Source organism: Syngnathus leptorhynchus, chromosome 13 (genome assembly GCF_054491065.1).
Source record: "Syngnathus leptorhynchus isolate UIUO chromosome 13, UIUO_Slep, whole genome shotgun sequence".
NCBI lineage: Eukaryota > Metazoa > Chordata > Actinopteri > Syngnathiformes > Syngnathidae > Syngnathus > Syngnathus leptorhynchus.
The window spans coordinates 11,017,479-11,037,477 of record NC_141207.1 but is presented as its reverse complement, the minus strand read 5'-3'; the positions used below and the strand labels follow the sequence as shown (position 1 = coordinate 11,037,477).

Below are 19,999 nucleotides of genomic sequence, written 5' to 3'. Positions count from 1 at the left end.
TACTTTCCCAGTTTTGAGTTGCGATTTAACAATGATTCACTAACAAGCATCATAACAAAAGAAGCATTTCTCATATTGCCAAAAAGTTTATTTTGTACAAATTTCAACATGATACAATTGCATGTCATCATAGAAGCCGAAAAAGTCACTCTTCCCCTCAACACATTCTGCACCGCAATCTTGCTACAGTACCTTTACTACCTTGGCACCATTGGGCAGCCTAGTTTGCATACCTGAGGAATAAAGACATCAGTTTGTGTGTGACAAATAGTTGAAAAAAATTAAGGAAAAATTGCCTTCCAACTCATTCCTGGTACACTGATCCTGAAAGTGACCTGGCTGTCATTTGGAACATGAATGGTAAGGAGCACCAGAGAGAATTATTTTACATGTAGATTTTTGACAGCGCATGGTGAAATGTTACAGCTTTTATTGACAAACACATTCCATTCATTCAAGGGGGGGGGGGGAATCATTGTTTCGGGAAATCACTGCGTCTAAGATGTCTACAGCTTGAGAGAGTCAAAGCAACATTCTAGCTTTATTGTACACTATAGATAGAACATCATGACACTTTGTAGGAAGAAAGCAAATTGTCAGGATTGCCAGATAGAAAGAACATCATGACACTTTGCAGGAAGAAAGCAAATTGTCAGGATTGCCAGTGGCTCCACTGCTCTAAACGCTTATCATTGCCTAAAAGAGAAGAGAGACAGAAAAGCTTGTTAAGAAATATCAAGAAAGCCAATGTGACGAGGCCATCGATTAGCACGCGCAGTTCTGTGTGCTGCGCAGGTCATTGTCGCATTTTGAGCCAATGAGCGTCCTTGCACCAATGCGGGTGAGGAACATTTCAACGTTTCCAGGCAACACTTATTTGTCTTTGTTGTTTGAGGGCATTTGCGAACAAGAGGAAAAAAAAGAAAAGACAAAAAGTGCAATCTTTCCCCCCAAAAGCATTTGGCAATCTACATACATAAAAGAAGTAGCGGTGTTGAAAAGGTCACTGACCTTCTTGGTACGCGCCATCTGCCATCACGAGATGAAGGATGTTTGGATACAGATGCTGGTGCTCATTCCCCAAAATGCGAAAGGCCAAACTGGAGCCCAGGTCGATATTATCATCTTCATCATCACGTATCGCCTGAAACAAGACGGTACGATACAGTCGGGTGTTTGATGGCTTATGGATGGATGAGTGACGTTCAGAAGCATTGCACACTTTGATATGATTATAGGCCTCAATGAATTTCTCAAAGCCTATCTGCTGCTCCAAGTTAAAGCGATGCTCCTCCAAGCGACTGTAGATGCTGTCGTAAAGCTCACTCTGTCCTTCCGGGTCCTCCTCACTGTTGTCTACCAAAAAGAATCATTTCAAATGCACCTTTCAGATCGTGACGGTATATTGGTCATTGTGCAGAATTGTTGCAAAACGCCCTCTCACCCGACTGCCATTCTTCATCAAGTTGTTGCTTGCGAGTGCGGTTCTCTTCTCCCGCGCCATTGCTGAGCAGCTCTCCTGCTTCCATGGCACTTCCATTTGAGCATTCTTCGTCATCCTCGTCCTCATCTTCTTCTTCTTCTTCCACATCATCATCTTCACCTACAGCCATCCTATCGTTTCCTTGCTCAAGTTCTACAACGATCCTGTTGAAAAGGTCTCGGTCTCGGCCAACTGTAGCATTTCCATTAAAGTCTCCTCTTCCATCATGTGGAAGTTTCCTCATCAGGTCACTTTCTTCTTGCAGCAGTCGCTCCATGGACGCCCTGATGTCCTGCAGGTCTTCATCCTCGTATGCACTAATAAGCAGGCACGGCTTTACGTCGACGGACGGACGCCGAACGACGCGGCGGTAAACGCTCGAGTGGGCTTTTCTTACTCTGTCTCCGACTGCTCGTCGTCTTTGGCTTGGTCCTGATCCTCGTCCTCCCCATCGCCGTTTGGAGCGACGCCGTCTTCCGTCGCAAGGCCAGAGTCTCGCTCAGCGCCCAAGACTCGACTGAGGTCTGGCAGCGAGCACGTCCGCAGCATCTGCCGGTACGATGTCAAATCAACAAATGCTGCCGACTTTAGAGGTCGTCATCCCAATTCCGTCAATTGCTCGATGGAATTCAAATGCCACAAAATATCGTCACGCATTTGAAATATCAACTGGTCACACCTTGGGGTTGTTGGCGTCAAACAGGCCTGTCGAGAGTCCGATCAGGAGAGCACGCTGCTGCTGCTTGGAGTGTAGAGGCGAGACGGAGCGCGAGCGAGATACCAGAGGAGAGGATTGGTCCACTGAAGCCTGAGCCGAGAGGAGGGCCAGAGCGCACGTGCGTCTGTGAGCCGGAGAGCACGCTTTTACAAACAGGGGCTCTGAGAAACCTGCAAACAATGACCGTGGATGGATTCCCATTAGTGGTGAGCAAATGATATACTGGATGTAAAATGTCATCAAAAGCCTTTGATGACCATCAAGTTCTCCCTCAGCCTCCATCCCTGCTGCTGCTCCTTGCTTTGGATCGTCCTCCGGTAATCCCTCAGCCTCCATCCCTGCTGCTGCTCCTTGCTTTGGATCGTCCTCCGGTAACCTGGGGGGAGACCCAGCGCTTCAAATAGAGTTGAAATGACCACGTATTTAATGAAACCATGGGGAGCCTTGGATGGGCGCTATCCAATTTATGAACGAGCACACAATTTGTCTGCCCGCACTATCAAATTGACAAAGAGAAGTGACTAGTTACAGTGGCTGTTGGTCTTGCTTCTCCCACGCGTGATGCAGCAGAGCCACTGAGATGTGTGATGCTTTAGGAACATCCTCCAAAACCATTAATTCCACATCTTGATCTAACAAGATATAAACGCTATTATTTGTACCATCAATCCACTTTGAACAAAAAAAAAAAAAAAAAAAAAAAAAAAAAAAAAAAGAAGAACGATGATCAAATGAAATACTCACCCTGGATCTCAGCGATGCTTGACATACGCTGTACGTGTCCTTTCATTTCACTAACATTTTCTGGATAGGAGGCACTACGTTCCGTCTGTACCTCGGCCTCAACCATGGGAGGCGTCCTGTCCTTCCAGCTCACGTCCTCTTGGGGCATTGCCATTGCAAGCTCTGCGACAATCTGCTTTGGCTTATCTGAGAAGACATGGGTGAGTTGAGGATGTCAATTTGCAGCTCATACAGCGGGGTCAAGTTAGGAACGTTCTCGTCGTGACCCCGTTAATCCTTAAGGAGACCAATCCTAACATTACACGCCAAAAACAGTCCAACCAATTGCGATCTTGTGGGTGGTAAAAGGATAAACCATCGAGCATATCCTCAGAGCGTGCAGAACACCTGAGAATGGTTGGCTGTTTGGCGTGACAAGCTAATAAAAAAAAATAATAATAAAGTCAGTCAGTATAGAGGCAGTCAGTAAATCATAGCCGTAAACAGTAGATGTGCATTTCCAAGATGGAACTACTACAAAACTAGATTTAGAAGAAGAAGAAAAAAATCCAGTAAGCAACAAGAAAGCAATTGAAAAGTCCTAATTATATTTGTTTAGTATTATGATGACGCCATCGGAATTGACCTAGCCACGTGTGAGGAAGACTCCGATACTAACCGGGGCTAGGGAAGGCCTCTACGCCCAGCGTCTCCAAGGACTGAGTGAGCGGCTGAACCTCTGCTTCGTGAAGTACTTTGAGGATCTGACAGTCTGGACTCATTTGCCAAAGTTTCCTTTGACCTTCAGCCATCTGTATCACCTCACCCACAGTTTGTTCTGAGATTAGACACAAGCGCATTTGATGAAAACGACTAAATTCAATTTGGCCAATGTATGTGGAGGTGAGCAAATGACATTTGCTTGAACTCAAAGTGACAAGAATCTGTCAAGAATCACGCGACTTGCGCTACGACGACAAACGACACCATGCGCGCTATTGCTGAAAGTACAATTCAGAGTTGATCCCCTTGACAGTAACCCACCTATTGTCGGGATGCATGTTTCCTCTAGGGTTTGTTGGGCTACACAGAGAACAAACGGAAGTCCCTCATCCCATTTCTTCCGGTCTCCGCCAGAAGGTGAACCATCTGCTGGAGACACTGAAGCAGCAAGGGAAGAAATGATTTCTTGAAACGAGATAGACCCTTGAAAAAAAAGAAAAAGTTGGCCCCAGGAATTTCTATTTGAGCCACAAAATAACCCAACTTCATGGATCACTCATCAGTTTGAGGGGTGCAATGAACAACAACAAAAAGTCAACATTCAAATATTTGGACATGAATTGAAGCTTAACTTCTAAGTCATCCAATGCTGTATATTATTGTGTTACACAAAAAAATGGGGGAAGAACTAGCAAGCTATTTGAAGCTCCACTCACAGGATGCGGTTGCACACGAATCCTCCGAGGTTGGTTGAAGTACAGGCGCTTGCGCCGGATCGCACTTCTTTCGGTCTTCAGCGGAATGATGATTTTCTACGTCAGCCACTTTCTGCTGGAAAGCCAAAGTTTGCTCTTTGGCTGCAGTCGCTGTTGACTCCAGCACATCATCCGCAGGGCTCTGAGCTTTGAAATTTTCATTCACCGCAGGGCTCTGAGCTTTGACATATTCATTATCCGCAGGGCTCTGAGCTTTGAAATTTTCATTCAGTCTATTCAAGATCTGCTTCTTCTCACTCTAACACAGGGGACGACAAATATAGAATGCAACTTCTCAAAGTACAAACTTTGTGTGTGTGTGTGTGTGGGGGGGGGGGGGGCAATCACACCTGAACAACCATGACAGCATCTGTGCCTGGTAGGTTCTCTTTAAACGGCATCATCTGCAAAATGTGCAAATTTAAACAAAAGCAATGGTTTGCAGCGTTGCGTGAGGAGGGAGTGAGAGCACTAACCGCTCCGACATTCTTCAAGGCGACAGTCATGGGTATAACAGGAGCGGGGGCTTGAGATTCTGGCAGGACCGAGCTTTTGACAGTCGTGGCTTGCGAGGTCGTCGACGTGACGTCTTCCTGAGCTGCAAACTTGCACAATTGACATTCAGTTCATTAGACTTGACGCACGGTCTGTGTGTCTGTCTGTCTGTCTGTGAGAAGGAAACAGAGTACTTACATGGTCATCCCACGCCTTCTTTTCCCTTTCATTAGCCTCTCGCCGCTTCCTTTCTAACTGCTCTTTCAATACAGCGGCACGGGCATTAGCTTGGGCCTGGAATGGACATCAAATCGTGTTCATTTTTTGGACAAATCATTCTAGATTCGACTGGACATTTTAATGTGGTTTACCTTGAACCTATTGGAGCTGTATTGGCAATTAATTCTTTGTTTTCTTTGAAAATGTAAAAGCAGACTCACTTTAAAAGCCACTATCTTTTTGCGCCTGAGTTCCGCCTCCTCGGTCAACTCTTGACCGTCTGAACCGTCGCTATCGTACTGAAACGCACAAAAGACGCTAAAGAAGTAGATATTCAAAGGTCTGCAAAATAATGTTTCCATGAAATAATCAACCTACCTTCTCTCCTCGAAGTCGAGCTTTGATCTGCTGGCGCTCGTTGAAATTCTGCAAGCGGATCTGCCTGAGCCTTGTTAAGTATTCCTGGCAAAGACGTCAATTACAATGGGTATAAAGAAAAAGTATTTGAAATAAGCTTAAGAGCAAAAATAGAATAAGTGTGTACGTTCGTAGCAAATAAGGGGGAAAAAAAGGGACATGGATCAATGTATTTTTGTGCCCAAAAAATAAATAAATAATAAATAATAAAAATGCATGAGTGCATTTTTCGCTGTGCAAGCATGTCGGTTGCTCGATTGAAATATCGGCGAGGGGCAGGGATGACGGTGAAGATGTCCGATGAGAAAGACAAGCCATGCTAGATGGGAGAGTGAGCATTGAGGAAGGTGCTCCTACCTGCTCCTCTTTGTTGACTTTAGGCCTCGTTAAACGAGCCGAACCAACTTGAGCTCCATAGATTAGCGCCCCGTATTGACCAGTACCCTGTTTACCATTCATGTTATGGCATTATAAAATGTATAAATGAGTCATCTTCTTTGTCTGGAGGTTTTCAACAACTACAAATATAGGTCAGTGTTTTTGTTTTTAAAATTGACTGCGAAGCGTTCCAGCCCTAATTCTTTCATATACCGGTGGGTAAATCAAACACGCTCACCAATTGCCCTTCGGCCCGGACTTTGTTGAGCTCGGCTTCTCTTTTACGTTGTAAAAACTCCTCAACCTGATACGCTCGCTCGACGGGAATAGGAGTCCTCAGCCTAAGAACACGACACGGTAAGTAATCAAATAGCTGTGCGATTGCTTGAATGAGGCTGCGCACGGTACCTGCTCATATGGGCTTGTTTGGAAATGTCCTCCAGTCTCTGTAGTTCTTTTTTGACTGCGTCGGGGTTGCCGAGCGGGCCGCGGCCATCGGGAAGCACGGGACCGGCCGGGACACGACTTGCAAACAAACAAACAAACAAACAAACAAACAAACAAACAAACGCATGGATTTGACAGGGAGGACGACGACGGCGGCGCCACGCCTGAGAAATTACCGAACGGGAGAGCCCGGCCCGGCCGATCCCTCCCCGCCGATTGAATGTCGTTGAGCCATTTGGTCGAGGGCGCCGTGGTACTTTTCATAAGGATTAGCGCTTGCACCTGCAGCCTTTTTTCCACCACCTAAAAAACACTTTGTTTGGAGGACAAGGTTACTTACTGTTTCCATATCTGTGTATCATCAAATAAAAAAATATATATAAATATATAGACTGAATCTAAAAGAGTGGGACGTATACATCACAAATAACAAATACCTTCCTCTCTGGGCTTCCAATACTTGACATCATGTCATTTTTCCAGCCTTGCTCCCTGGCATAGTTAATGCGACTCATCTGAAATGGTTGAGTATACAGAGGGGCGTGTCAGTACATCATTTTCAAGTTTCATTGCGTCAACTGGATAACAATTCCTAAGTTACATGACGGAAAACACAAAGTCACACGTGCACAGGCGGTAGGTCGGTAGGTCGGTCTATCTTTCTACACCGCCCACGTGCCAGGTATGCGTACCCACCTTTTCTTTTTCGTAGCGCTTCATTTGCTCTGCTTTCAACAACAACATCTGAGCGGAACACAGAAATGTGCATTTGACAGCAATACGTAGTCAAAGTCTCTCTCTCTCTCAATGTGTCTTTTTGTGTACCTGCTCTTGCTGTTTCTTTTCTTTATCAATCAACTCCATCCTTCTCTTTCGGATCATGTCCTGAGATAAAAAACTAATTTGGTCACAAAAACACATGAACCTGTGCCAGTCGGTACCTCAAAAGGAAACGTTTGGAAATGAAGCAAAATGCGAGCGTGCGCTTGCGTGCGTACCTGTTTGCGTTTCTCTTCTTCCCCTTGACTTACTCTTCTGTGGACGGATGCGGGTGCCTGAGCAGAGCAGAGGAAACGGGCGACAACTTTCACACGTCCAAATCTATTGACGATTGGGCTCAGCAAGTAGTAGCATGTAGTCTACTAACCGCTTTAAGTTTAATAGCCGTCCTCCTGTCTTTGGCTTTGATTGTTCCCGACACCTTCTTGGCAGTTAAAGGCACTCCGTATTTGCATTCCGGTTTGGTAATTTTGCCCGCGGAGGATGCTGCTATGGAAGCATGGGCCGGATGCTTGGCTACTGATAAGTCCAATCAAAAACATGAAACAATCAATCACTTGCAACGTGGAGCACCAGGGGGATTTGTCTGGTGCCCTTGTCACAAAATGGATGGATGGATGGATGGATGGATGGATGGATGGATGGATGGATGGATGGATGGATGGATGGATGATTTTGGCAAATACAAGGCTGGATCCAAGAACAAACGGATACTCAATTCATCAAGCAAACTTTTCATTTGCCCAAATGCTTGGCTTACCTGCCGAGCCCTGATGGACGCCTACTTTAGGCTGCTTGTGAATGAAAGCGTGGCGGAATTCCTGAGCAATAACCTAAATGAAGGTAGGAGAAGAAAAAGAAGAACTCTTTTGGACCTGACAACGGTCGCGCTTAGAATTTTGCCACACCTTTGGGGTGAGGAACTTTGGGATTCTGCAAGAGAGGAAAGCTTTGTCCAGTATGCTGCCGACTGAAGGTCTTTCTCGAGGGTTGTGTTGAAAAAGCTGGGCCAAAAGAGTGCGCAGTTCTTGGGAGTAATGAACAGACACAGGATGGTATGAGCCACGGATGATCTTCAGGACCAGGTTCTTCATATTTCCAGCCTCAAACTGAGCAGATACATATTCAAAGCATGCTTAGGATTGGTTGACAAAAGAAACAAGTCCAATTTGACAAAGCAAACATTGCTTTGTGTTACTTTTGTCCTATTCCTGTGCAAAGGCTTACTTTTGTCCAGATGCCTAGCTTAACTCTGTCTGCCAGAATACTTACAGCATGTTTAAGGGTGCACATCTCATATAGGACACAGCCCAGAGCCCAAATATCACTTTAGAGGGAGACAAAACAGGGAGAGAGAGAGAGAGGGAGAGAGAGAGAGCGAGAGAGAGAGAGTGGGGATAAGGACAATACTGATTTCATAATACATGATTCAAAGTGAATTGTACAGGACTGAATCAGCCAGCAAGATGCAATTGACAGCGATGGCAGAGCATTAGCTTATGCAAAATGCTTCACGTGGACTCCATTAACTCTTGAGCATTCTGCTTTGCTTACTTAGCAAGGTGAACCGAAACATGCAGTGGCGGGCCATCCATTACCTTTTGTTGTTGTACGGTTTATTTTCACAGATCTCCGGTGAAAGGTAATAAGGCGTTCCGATACACGTTCTTGCAAGTTCTACCGTGCTGGAACAAACAAACAAACAAACAAACAAACAAACAAACAAACAAACAAACATGAGATATGTTTGTGATTTCCAAATGACGACTTCATTTTTCTTGGTAGCTTCTATACCTATTAAGCACCCTTGCAATCCCAAAGTCGCCAAGTTGCACAGTGCCATCTTTTGTCAAAAAGATGTTCTGTGGAAAGACAGCATACACACAATTTGAATATTTTGTCGCGTTGATGCCGAACACAAAAAGTCTGAGAAAAGTGCATTTCTGTGCTTCCTTGGGCACCTGTGATTTGATGTCCCTGTGAAGGATCTTTCTATCATGGATGTGTTTCAGAGCTAAGCATATCTGCACAAACCAATCGAGAATCTAGAAGGGAAGACATTCTCAGGATCAAGCATGTTTGGCACAACTTCATAGAGAAGAACAATTAATGTGTCCTCAACACTCTTCACTCATATTCCCATTTTGGAACTTACTTGCTCCTCGGTGAAAAGCATGCCTCTCTGAGAATTGATCTTCTTAAAGAGATCTCCACCCTCACAGTAGTCCATAACAATATACAGACACCCCCCTTCTGTCATGGCACGCATGAGGAAAAAAAATCTTTTAAAACAACATCATTGGAATTATGCACAATTCTTGGATCAATCTCCAGTACCTTCAAAAGACTCTTTATACTGGACAATGTTTGGATGACTCATGTTTGCAAGAACGGCAACTTCTTTACGAGATTCCTGTCGCTCTTTATCTGACATCTAATCATATAAATAGATGGGTTATGGATCCATATCAAAGTTGCAGAATGTACACGTTATTGGAAAAGCTTACCCCAGATATGCTGACTTCTTTGATGACATATTGGTGCCCATCCTTCTTGGCTTTGACAAGGACAGCCTTTCCAAATGAACCTTCCCCAATTTTCTTCACCTTTTCATACTTGTCCATGTTGACGTCATGAGTGGCACTTCAGACTGGCTCTGCAAATAAACTCATTCAATACACTTGGAAACACCTTCCAAAAATGCTGCTAGCATAAATAAGAGCGGCTGAATTTGGGTCATGCAATTCACAGCATCCCTGCAACATGAAAATCTCAAGTGATGGATAGCAAGACAGCTAACGTAAATGCTGAACTAGCCACAGGATGATGGAAAATAGGCCAGCACACGACCACAACCGTATAAAGACGTTACTGTTAAATGATGTAAAATCTATACAATTGACGCAAGTCATATCTGTCTTACCATTAACTATTCTATCGAGCTGACATGGCCTCTTGTTGATCTGCTGCATTGCTTGCGTTCAACCTAACCGCTAGCTAGCTGGCTAGCTTGTCAAGAGCTTCCTTCTTATTGGCCATGGTCAAGCTTGGCGATATTCTACTGGTTCAAACGACTGCCCGTCATTTATGATGGCAAATCAACGCGCACAACCCACACAACGTGACCATTTTTTTTAGGTGGACACTCTCCATAGCAACCAAACGCCAAATGAAGACACAATAGGTTCAGATTTCCTACGTAGTTAACCCTATATTGATATCCACGAGACCTTGTGCTTTCTATATTTCTAACCGAAACATTGTGGGGGTTTTTTCCGTTACATTTAAAAGATATCCAAATGTATCCCTAGGATTTCTTATACCATCGTGCTTCTATTAGCAGGTTGAATATTTTAGGGCACGTTTTTTGCTTTGTATTCCCATATTCTCACGGAGGACCCAAGTAATCCGTGCGAACACCGCAACACATCCTCAATGTATGAACAGTAAATTAGGCATCATGCAGGTTCTTTGATTTGCGCATTTTATTCAAGCCTTCCAAATAAACATGACTTAGTAAGGTGAAATGTTCAACAGGGCGGCCCACATCCAGATAGAAATATTGCTCTACAAACAACTTTCTACAATTTTAATTCTTAAAAAACACCTTTGGGAAGACTGGACCAGAGGAAAGGCCTTACTATTCCATTCAATAGGGAAAGAAAAATGATTTTTTGGGGTGTGGTGTGCATGTGTGAGTTCTTTTAGCAGAATGTTTGTGCTGATTGAATTCCTGACTGTCAATCCCAGTTTGGCGGAGCAGGTCAGCATTCCGGATTCCAGACAATTCCCAGGAAAGCTGAAATCTTCGTATTAGTCGTCCTAATATTGTGCTTGTGACTGATTATTATTTTTCACATCATGTGTGCTGACTTCAAAGGCTAAGCTCCAGCAGGTGATGTTGTGTTAGCTGAAAACACACACACACGCACACAATTGTGAGTGTTGGAGATCTAGCCTGCCTGGCAAGAGAGGCCCAATGCTGAAGCAGTGATCCGGTCTGGTGGGGATGTCATTCACCTCGGCTCGGCTCGCAAAATGTGCAAAAACATCATTCTCCTTTTCTAATCTTGTGTATTGCCTTCGTTTTAATGGCTCAAGGCAAAACTCTACGCACAGCGCAGCACAGTCTCGAGAAAAAACGACCACACGTCATAATAAAAGACAGATTTCCCAATATTTTCATCATTATTATTTCTGCCAATGAAACGATAAGATCCCTGGTGGAGGTAAAAAACAAAAACAAAACATCAGTGTTGAGAATGTTGGATGTTGTCGTTGACAATATATACCAACATTGAGCGTAGGCGTGTGCATGTGCGCGCGTTTATGCATTTAAGTATACATGTGCAAATGTGTGCAAGTGGACGATTGTGTGTTTGTGTGTGCATGCGTGTAGATGTGCGTGGGTGTAGATGATGCAAGGGTGCAGCAAGAGCAAAAATCATGAGCTCTACAACATGACTCCATCTTTTCAAACAAAACATCAGTGACGTTTGAATTGTGAAATGGGACCAAGTGAGTTGGTGCGTGTGTGTGTGTGTGTGTGTGTGTGTGTGTGTGTGTGTGTGTGTGTGTGTGCGCGCGCGCGTGAATCTCCAACGTCCAAAGAAAAACAAGAAAATAAAGTGTGGGCATGGCATGAAGAAAGTGGGAAATATTAGAAGAGGAACAAGAAGGAGAAAAATGTGTGCACATTCCGAATCGTCAGACTAATGAGAAAAAAGGGATCAGTGCTGGCCGACTGGCGGCTGCCAGACATGTGGAAGTCATCAGAAGGCCCCCGGAGATATTGGGGGAACCCCGATGGATCCGCAGCGCTGCAGCCAGCGGTGTGCGTGACCACAGTGTGCATTCGCTTGCCGTGGAATGATATGGATGCTGGCCGATAAATTGCTCTTCCAAGCAGAAAAAAGCACTTTCCGCGACTTGTAAAATATGATATGATAAATGAATAAGCACAAGTCATCAACTGTTAGAGAATCATTTCAATGTTTTGAAACCAAGCTCTCAAAAATATATGTTCCAATCCATTTCATTGCTGGTAAAGAACTGCAAATAGTCATCTGTTGAAATTGCAGCATGATGGGCTTTGTACTTTGTCAAATCAAAAGCATCAAAAGAGTTTGGGTGACAGCGGTGGCTTGCAAGCGTGTCAAATTCCAGTGTGTGTGGAGGGCCCGTTGCTCTGGGGAACCAGGAAAACACGCCTGATGATTTGACGCGCCTGTCCGTCAAACGTATACGCGGACACGTGGCCTCCGTTCGCCTTGTCGCGCTAGAGCAGGGATTGACTCGCGTGAAGATGAGGGAGGAGGACGAAGAGTAGGGTGTAGTGTGTTGCGCATCATCCATCCGTGGAGCTCAAACATTCAAAGCAAAAAAGCTCAATGGAGGTTTGAACGTCCAAGTTGCTGTCACATCATTCAAACGGCAGCAGCAATTCACAGCTAGAAAAAGGCCACACATCACTGTTTCAAACCATCAATCATGAGTGAAATATATGACATCTATATTTATCGAGTGGCACACACACAGGCAAGAGCGCTATCGACAGGAAACAGCTTTCACATAACAGGAAGTGAGAGTCTCCAAATGGCGGCGCACGATTCACGAGCGGGCCAATCAGGCCGCTCTTATTTTGGTGAGCCGTATAAAAGAAGGTGTCGGCCGGACGGACGCTCACATTCAAGTCGTGAACGATGGCGAGCGGTGATGCACACGCTACACGTTCTGCTGTCAGGAAAAAGGGGGAACAGTAGGAGCAAAGCAAAGACTCATCAATTTATGAGGTATACCAGCTCACGGCATATTTGGTAATGCTACAGTTGGTATTTAGCAAGATGGAGCGGACTGTCAACATTTGACACAACATGTCCTGTGCGCAACACCTTACTTGTGCTTCTCATTTTTGCTATTGAAGTGATGATACCTGTGTGTGTTCATATTGAAAAGCATTGAGCGTGCATTGAGCTGGCAAAGCTTTTATGTGGACTGTGTGAGTGAGGGGAAACACATGGAAACAGCAAGTGAGACCATTGGAGAGAGCGAGAGAGCATGACCTCACCTCAGTTCACCACTAGTGTGTGTGTGTGTGTGTGTGTGTGTGTGTGTGTGTGTGTGTGTGTGTGTGTGTGTGTGTGTGTGCGTGCGCCGCACAGAGCTTGGCCAGCGCGTCACACTCAAAGTGATGCAAACGGCAGGTCAGGAAAACAGGTCCTCTGACAATACACACATGCAAGTGATCAAATAAGACAATAAAGTGGACACCACAAGATAGGGAGAAAATCAAAGTCAACCTACAATGAGCATTGGGACCAACTTGACAGGCAAAAGTCAACGTTGGGAGGATGATCAAGTGACAATTGTTTCCAGGAATCTTTGGCAAAACTCCCAAATGGGAAAACCAGGAGGAGGAAACGAGCAAGCGAGCGAGCGAGCGAGCGCCAAGTGCTTTGTTATGGTGACGGGATTACAGTCGTCACGGCAACCGAGGGGGAAACCCGCACAGCTGCCGCCGCTGCATTCGGGGCCTCCGGAAACGGCGGTGCACCAAGAAATCACAGAGGCACGTGCGCTGTGATGGATGTGCCAATGACGTCAGTGTGATGCTATGCGCCACAGATGACCTGTTTGTGTTTAAAAAGTGATCCCTTTTGAAAATCCACAAAACAAATCAAATCCAAATAAATCAGGGCTATTTCGTCTTCTCATGAGGACAAAACTCAATCAGGTTCTACCGACTGACCAAAGAGCAAATGCTCAATTTCTCTCCAACTGCACAAGCCTCGGAGACGGTCCAAAGCGGGAAAGTGCGTGAGCTGTCACTTCCCACTGGAAAGGGGCTCTCCTGCGGAGCTTGCTGGCGGGAAGCGCCTTCCAAGCGGACCCACTTCCTGAGGAAGCTCGGTAATAAGGAACCGGGAGAACTAGGGGAACCAGAGGAAGGGGGCGTACGTTTAAAAATAACCCGCCTATAAAAGCTCACGCCGCAAGCACACTCGCATCGCAGTCCTGGCCGGGACAGAGAACAGGACGCGCTGGCAAAACAAAACAAAGTTGTTCGAAACTTCAACAAGTTGGAATGACAGCGTAGGGGACTTCAAAAAAGTACCACTAAAAGATGGAATTTTCCATCCATCCATCCATCCGTCCGTCCGTCCATCCATCCATCCATACAATACTTTACATGTAGCAGCAACACTGCACGGTTAGCACGTTTAGCACTGAAAAACAGACACATTCAACACAAAGACAGGAAAAACTTGAAAACAGACACTGTTAAAAACCGATAATAAACCAATAAAAAACAAGGCAAAGAACAGAGGTGATTTCAAAAAGGGATTCAATGGCAACATAAAAAATAGACATGAGTCAAAACATTCAACTACGCCACACCTTTGGACGTTCTTGTAAGGCCAATTTCAAAAACATTACAACGTCAAATGGCATAATAAGATGGTTGAGTGCCAGCCGGTTGTCACGGCAACATCGCTTGTTGTGGTAACGCCGAACGCAAGTGTAAGAGATTTCCTCGTGACGAACGAAGCTTTGATGTTGTCGCCGACGTGGCATTTGTCAGCCATTAGCAATTAGCTACTCTTTCGACTCGATTTGGCACATGGATGTGACAAGCGCTCGCTCGCTCGCTACTGACGAACGGGACAAACATGAAGGTGGACAAGTCCATTCGTGCCGGTTCACACAAAAGACCAAATAGAATCAAATATGCATGGTCCAGTTCCATGGAAATGGACTAAGTAACTAACCCTAACCGGCCGGGCAGCAGTGTTTGTATGCCGTATGCGGTACCGCTGCCAGTAGCGGGAAATGTCCCGTTGTGAGTAGCAAGGTAGCCAAGTACCAGGGCCTAGAACAGGAGCAGCGCTTACACCACCACCACAAGATGTACCGCCGTGTTCATGTTTGAGTGGGAGTACTCGCTGGAGTACGTAGCAGTAGCAAGTATTTGTAGCGCACGGAACAGCGTGGGACTGGTTTGGCGACGTGATGTCCGGCCGCCGGGATGTCGTGCACCCGCGGCCCTGTCTGGCCAGCTCACCCCCGAAACAAGCGCACTGGCCGGATTTGGTCGAATGTGCGGAGGCAGGCAGGCCGACCGGCCGGCCGGCACTCACCTTAACCTAATGAGTCACGCAACGAGCCAAGGTTGGATCGGAGCCCATCTTGACGTCTGGTTCATACAGCCACCTACCTGCTTTGCCCTCTGACTCATTCGCACATGCACGCGAGACATTCCTCCCTCCAGTTGCACTCAAAGGATCCCTCCCGATGGAGTCATTAGCGACACAACCCGACGACGCGACACACCCGCTGATGTCTTTGAAGGTTTTCAACTGACTGACATCAGTGGGAACAATGCCTTTGAACAAATGTCAAGAAAGTAAGTACGTTGAGGCATTGACATTCCTTTCCATCGCAGCACGCAACACAACCAGTTTCAGCACCGGTGCAAGGATCAACTCAGGTCAAGTCCAAATTTTCTTCGTTGTAGATATTGAAGCTATCCCTTCTTGAGGGCAAGGACAAACCGGGGCGGGGAAGAAGAAAAAGAAGAAAAAAGAAACTTACAGATGGGGGAGCATCAGGCTGCGATAGATAGATAGATAGATAGATAGATAGATAGATAGATAGATAGATAGATAGATAGATAGATAGATAGATAGATAGATAGATAGATAGATAGATAGATAGATAGATAGATAGATAGATAGATAGATAGATAGATAGATAGATAGATAGATAGATAGATAGATAGATGGATGCGTAGCGAGAGGGCCGCATTTGTGAAAGACGCTCTCGAAAGAAAAGGTGCCTTATACAGACGGATGGGGGAGCGAGCGTCAGGCTGCCTGATTGCTGCTCTCGGGTTGAATCAAATGCTTTTATTCACTCGCCATTTTTACACTGTGCCCCACCAAAAACATGAAGTCAGCTTTCGAAAAAACTTCCTTGATAACTTGTGCTGCTGCGGAGGAGGGGCCAGAGCAACTGGGCAGCACCAGAGTGGCTGGGCGGGGCAGCTTTGCGTCCCAGAGTAGCTTAAAAGCAACCCGGCCGGGGACTCGCCAACATTCCGGCCCTGCTCCTCGCCGACGTTCCAGCCCTGCTCCTCTCTCTCGCTTTCAGATCGCCTCCCCTGGCCCGGCCCGGGAAGCGGCTCGGCCACCCGACACCGGCACACATCTGCGCGGACGCCACCATCGACCGACCGACCGACTCATTCCTTTGCACTCGTCTTGATTCATTTGTTGTGACTGAAGCAACAAAGCAAAATGGCTTTGACTCGAACCGTTCTACCTTCATTCTCCACTTTTTCCACGCAGAGGGAAGAAGTAAGTCCATTTGTTGAAGTGTCTTTCTGTTTCGGGGGCACCAATCGTGTGAGTGCTCGAGTGCTCAATTTCCATGTCCTGTTTGCATGTGGATTTTTTTCTTCTTTTGTGTCACACTAAACTGTGAAGGTAAATTGAGTGAGCACAGCCATCAATCAGATGGCCAGCGTCGGTTCCGTTGTCCAGCACTTGACTTTGCACTCATCTGGGATAGGAGCAGATTGGAAAGAGGATGTCAATGTTGACACACGTGTGCGTGCGTGCGTTCGCTGTGGTTCCACAGATCTGGAGGAGAGCTCCAAAGGATGATGACGACCTGGACACCTTCCTGGACTTGGACTTTATCCTGGCCTACAGTGCCATGAGTGCAGACTCCATGACAGCCTGCGAGCGGACTCTGGATGGCAGGGCTCTTGGGTACCAGCAGCAGCAGCAGCAGCAGCAGCAGCAGCAGGACTACGCGTCCCTGCCGGACGCCCCCTCTCAGCCAGCTCAGCCTCCGCCAGCATACAGCAGCAGCCTGATGAGCGAGCTGCTGCGGTGCGACTCGGACGTGGACGGCCTCCGGTCCGGAAGCATCCAGGGCGACTTCTTGGTCGACACGTCGGCTTTCCACGACTTTGGAGCTCGCTTCGCAGACTCCTATGCGGCGCACCCGTGGATTAAGCCGGAGCCCGACTCTTACGGGCCCTGGGTCGGCGACGTGCCGCGGGCCTCGGGCGAGGTGAAGCGGGAGGCCGGCGTGACGTTGTGCGTGGGCTCCCACCCGCAGCCCCGTTCGGCGAGCTCCCCTCCCGGAGTCGCCGGAAACCTGACGCCGCCCCTCAGCCCCGACGAGATGGCCGCCTTCCCGCAGAGCTCGGACGAGCGGCAATTCCACTTTCACTTTTCCTCCAGAGCGCATATCTGCTTTCCGGCCTCGTACGGGCAGATGACGCCGCCGTCGTCGCCGCTGGACTTGATGGATGGCAAGGCCAGGAGAGGGCGGCGCGCCTGGCCCCGCAAGCGCACCGCCAGCCACACCTGCACCTACGGAGGATGCGGCAAGACCTACACCAAGAGCTCGCACCTCAAGGCGCACCTCAGGACACATACGGGTAAGCCAGCAGCAGCCGCTGCAGATGCAGCCGTCGCCGACCCCCCCCCCCCCCCTCGTTGGTTCTAATGTCACTGACTCATCTGTTGTCTTCGGCAGGAGAGAAGCCCTACCACTGCATGTGGCAGGGATGCGGCTGGAAATTTGCTCGCTCCGACGAGCTGACGCGCCACTTCCGCAAACACACCGGTCACAGGCCCTTCCAGTGCCATTTGTGTGAGCGCGCCTTCTCGCGCTCTGACCACCTGGCGCTGCACATGAAAAGACACATGTGATGTGCGTGTGCTGCACATAGTTTTTAATTTAAGAGCGCATCAAGTGTCACAGATGACAAGTCAGCAGCACAGGGAGCTGGCTGCTGATGCTCCTCCGTCACGTCAGACACGTGTGTACAGGCGCGGCGGATACAAAGATGACGAGACAACTGCAAGACAACAACGTTTTCGTGCAGAATGAAGGAGCCCGGCCGGGGTGGACGGGACACGCAAAAAAAAAAAAAAAAAGACTTCAAGGAGACGAGGACAAGAGCATGACAACGTTTTGTTGCAAAACTGCTTTTCACGCAACGTCCCCTCGTAGACAGAAAGAAACTTGGCTGTCATATTTTGTGTATCATTAAAACAATCAGAGAACAACTGATGGCTCTCCAGCTACGGCATACAATATACATCCAAGTTCACAGCGACAACTGCCAGACACAACTGGACAAGTGCATATACAAGCCAAAGCCACTTTCTATCCGCACGTTGCGTCTATATACGTCCATATATATATGCACGTATATATCTAATTCCAGGCTAATAGAGTGCAGGGAACTGCTGTTTACTTTAGTGTGGGAATGACGGGAAGACGACGCCAACTACTGGTTGGGAAGCACATCAACGGGGAAGCGCCTCAAATACGTCACTCATATCAACACCTAAACATATGTACTACTCACAAATCCTCACATTTTAGTTTAAGACCTAGCTGGAAATGTGATGACATCCAGCTCTTCTTTTGGATGCAAAGACGCAGAGTGGAACACGAGCTCAGAAGCAAAGGGAGCAAGACAAACCCCAAAAAGCAGCGTGACCGCTCTCAAGGGTTGAAGAGCTAGCTGCTTTGGTTTGTGGCCGGCCACATCTGCTCTCAGTTGTCATCAGTCGCTGCAACTGGGTTCGTTTTGGCCAGGTAATTGGGAACAAAAGAACGTGTGCAAGTTCAATGGAACATTTGCCAATCCATATGCAGTAGATGCAAATGACCAGCAACGTGAAGCTTCCTTTAGTCAACTTGCACGGTGGGAAATAGCAGCGCCGCTTGGCTCTTCAAAGTGTTAAAACGACCGGTCGGGCGGTCGGTCACACTGCATGTGAGGCTCCAGTCGGAGCAATATTGGCGCGCGAGAGAAACCACAGGCATGCACTCCACCCACTTTTGCAAATGAGTTGCTCCACCAGCATTCGCATGTTTTTTTTCTCACCTCGGTTCAACCAGCTGACATGAAAGGTGAAATAGCCCCAAACAAACATCAAGCTGAAACAATTGTGCTGCTATTGTGTGTAAATTGCCATGAAAATGCGTGTGTGGTACAGACAGACAACAACACAAAACAATGTCGGTTATTTTCAACAACTAACACGTAAACTCCCAAAAGCTGTAGGAAGAACGCTGGGGTGTGCCTGCCCTCTGTGTAACGTGTCCACAAAAAAAAAGAATGGCAACACAATTGCATTACTGTACAACGACAGTAAGGTGACACAGAATAGCTTTAAATGTTTATCTCGGTACGACAAGCGAACATTTTTTTTATTCTAATTTTTGGAGTGCTTTTTTTTTTTAAATCCTCAATTCAATTCACCTATTCGTGACATAACACAGCCATTCAATTGAGACCTCTTTCGAGCGTTCCATTGCATCAGCTTCAAAAAGAGTTCTTACCAATAAACTGCTAGAATGTCAATGCAACACATCGAGTCCAACGCTATCCATAATTGATGATACAGCGCCATTTCAAAAAATCGTTTTGGTTCCTTACCCCATCAATCCACGAGGTGGCACTCAATAGCGACTAGTGTACAGTATGTCATTCATCTGGTGTGTCCGTCGTTTCCATAGGTCGAAGGAACTGAAACTTTGGGCGAATCCTTCTCGAAATTGACAAGAGATGTATGTCTGCAACACTCGTCCTTGAAATGCTTCTTTTCTTCGCACAGACAAGCAGGACAAAAAAACGAAAGTCAACTAGGCACTTGTTTTAGGTTCTGATGCTGGGGGACGGACGGTTGGTGCATCCGACAACGGTCTCCATCTCGGCATCCTTGACTCGTTTGCACTACAACAGTCTGTCTCTCCGAGTAATAAAGATGGCGGATTTGCGAACTCACTACCTTGTTTGGCCGCACCGGCTACCTTGTTTGGCCGCAC

General features: G+C 46.8%; 2 protein-coding genes across 9 annotated transcripts; one reads left to right on the top strand and one right to left on the bottom strand.

The window, feature by feature from the left end:
• Positions 1-80: 80 nt before the first annotated feature.
• On the bottom strand, positions 81-19,977 carry nek1 (NIMA-related kinase 1). 8 transcript variants are annotated; one of them, XM_085928764.1, is made up of 36 exons: positions 10,062-10,214; positions 9,646-9,794; positions 9,476-9,572; positions 9,294-9,391; positions 9,100-9,183; positions 8,933-9,000; positions 8,737-8,823; positions 8,411-8,465; positions 8,047-8,247; positions 7,899-7,971; positions 7,506-7,657; positions 7,357-7,413; positions 7,184-7,243; positions 7,055-7,102; positions 6,796-6,873; positions 6,535-6,671; positions 6,320-6,436; positions 6,150-6,252; positions 5,891-5,977; positions 5,495-5,578; positions 5,338-5,415; positions 5,096-5,191; positions 4,879-5,007; positions 4,753-4,806; positions 4,364-4,661; positions 3,969-4,085; positions 3,604-3,762; positions 2,946-3,131; positions 2,731-2,833; positions 2,459-2,577; positions 2,163-2,371; positions 1,881-2,032; positions 1,445-1,800; positions 1,223-1,356; positions 1,012-1,144; positions 81-696 (listed from the first exon to the last, which is right to left on the bottom strand). In XM_085928764.1, the coding sequence occupies exons 2-36, from the start codon at positions 9,760-9,762 to the stop codon at positions 653-655; spliced, it is 4,170 nt and encodes a 1,389-aa protein (XP_085784890.1). In that variant the 5' UTR covers positions 9,763-9,794; positions 10,062-10,214; the 3' UTR covers positions 81-652. The 8 variants fall into 8 exon arrangements, with proteins under 8 accessions (XP_085784890.1, XP_085784886.1, XP_085784889.1 ...); XM_085928760.1 differs by having other exon boundaries at positions 8,933-9,183; XM_085928763.1 differs by having other exon boundaries at positions 4,364-4,475; positions 8,933-9,183.
• On the top strand, positions 14,918-18,705 carry LOC147047731 (Krueppel-like factor 2). Its single transcript, XM_085928097.1, has 4 exons — positions 14,918-15,542; positions 16,289-16,494; positions 16,778-17,591; positions 17,690-18,705. The coding sequence occupies exons 2-4, from the start codon at positions 16,435-16,437 to the stop codon at positions 17,863-17,865; spliced, it is 1,050 nt and encodes a 349-aa protein (XP_085784223.1). The 5' UTR covers positions 14,918-15,542; positions 16,289-16,434; the 3' UTR covers positions 17,866-18,705.
• Positions 19,978-19,999: the final 22 nt, after the last annotated feature.

Excerpts from the sequence above, each read along its gene's own strand:
- nek1 (XM_085928759.1), bottom strand. The coding sequence starts at position 9,762 with ATGGACAAGTATGAAAAGGTGAAGAAAATTGGGGAAGGTTCATTTGGA. Across the intron at positions 6,874-7,054 it reads AGCGCTACGAAAAAGAAAAG|ATGAGTCGCATTAACTATGC; the intron begins GTGGGTACGCAT and ends CAACCATTTCAG. Across the intron at positions 4,662-4,752 it reads ATGCTGTCATGGTTGTTCAG|AGTGAGAAGAAGCAGATCTT; the intron begins GTGTGATTGCCC and ends CCCCTGTGTTAG.
- LOC147047731 (XM_085928097.1), top strand. The coding sequence starts at position 16,435 with ATGGCTTTGACTCGAACCGTTCTACCTTCATTCTCCACTTTTTCCACG. Across the intron at positions 16,495-16,777 it reads TTTCCACGCAGAGGGAAGAA|ATCTGGAGGAGAGCTCCAAA; the intron begins GTAAGTCCATTT and ends GTGGTTCCACAG. Across the intron at positions 17,592-17,689 it reads GCACCTCAGGACACATACGG|GAGAGAAGCCCTACCACTGC; the intron begins GTAAGCCAGCAG and ends TGTCTTCGGCAG.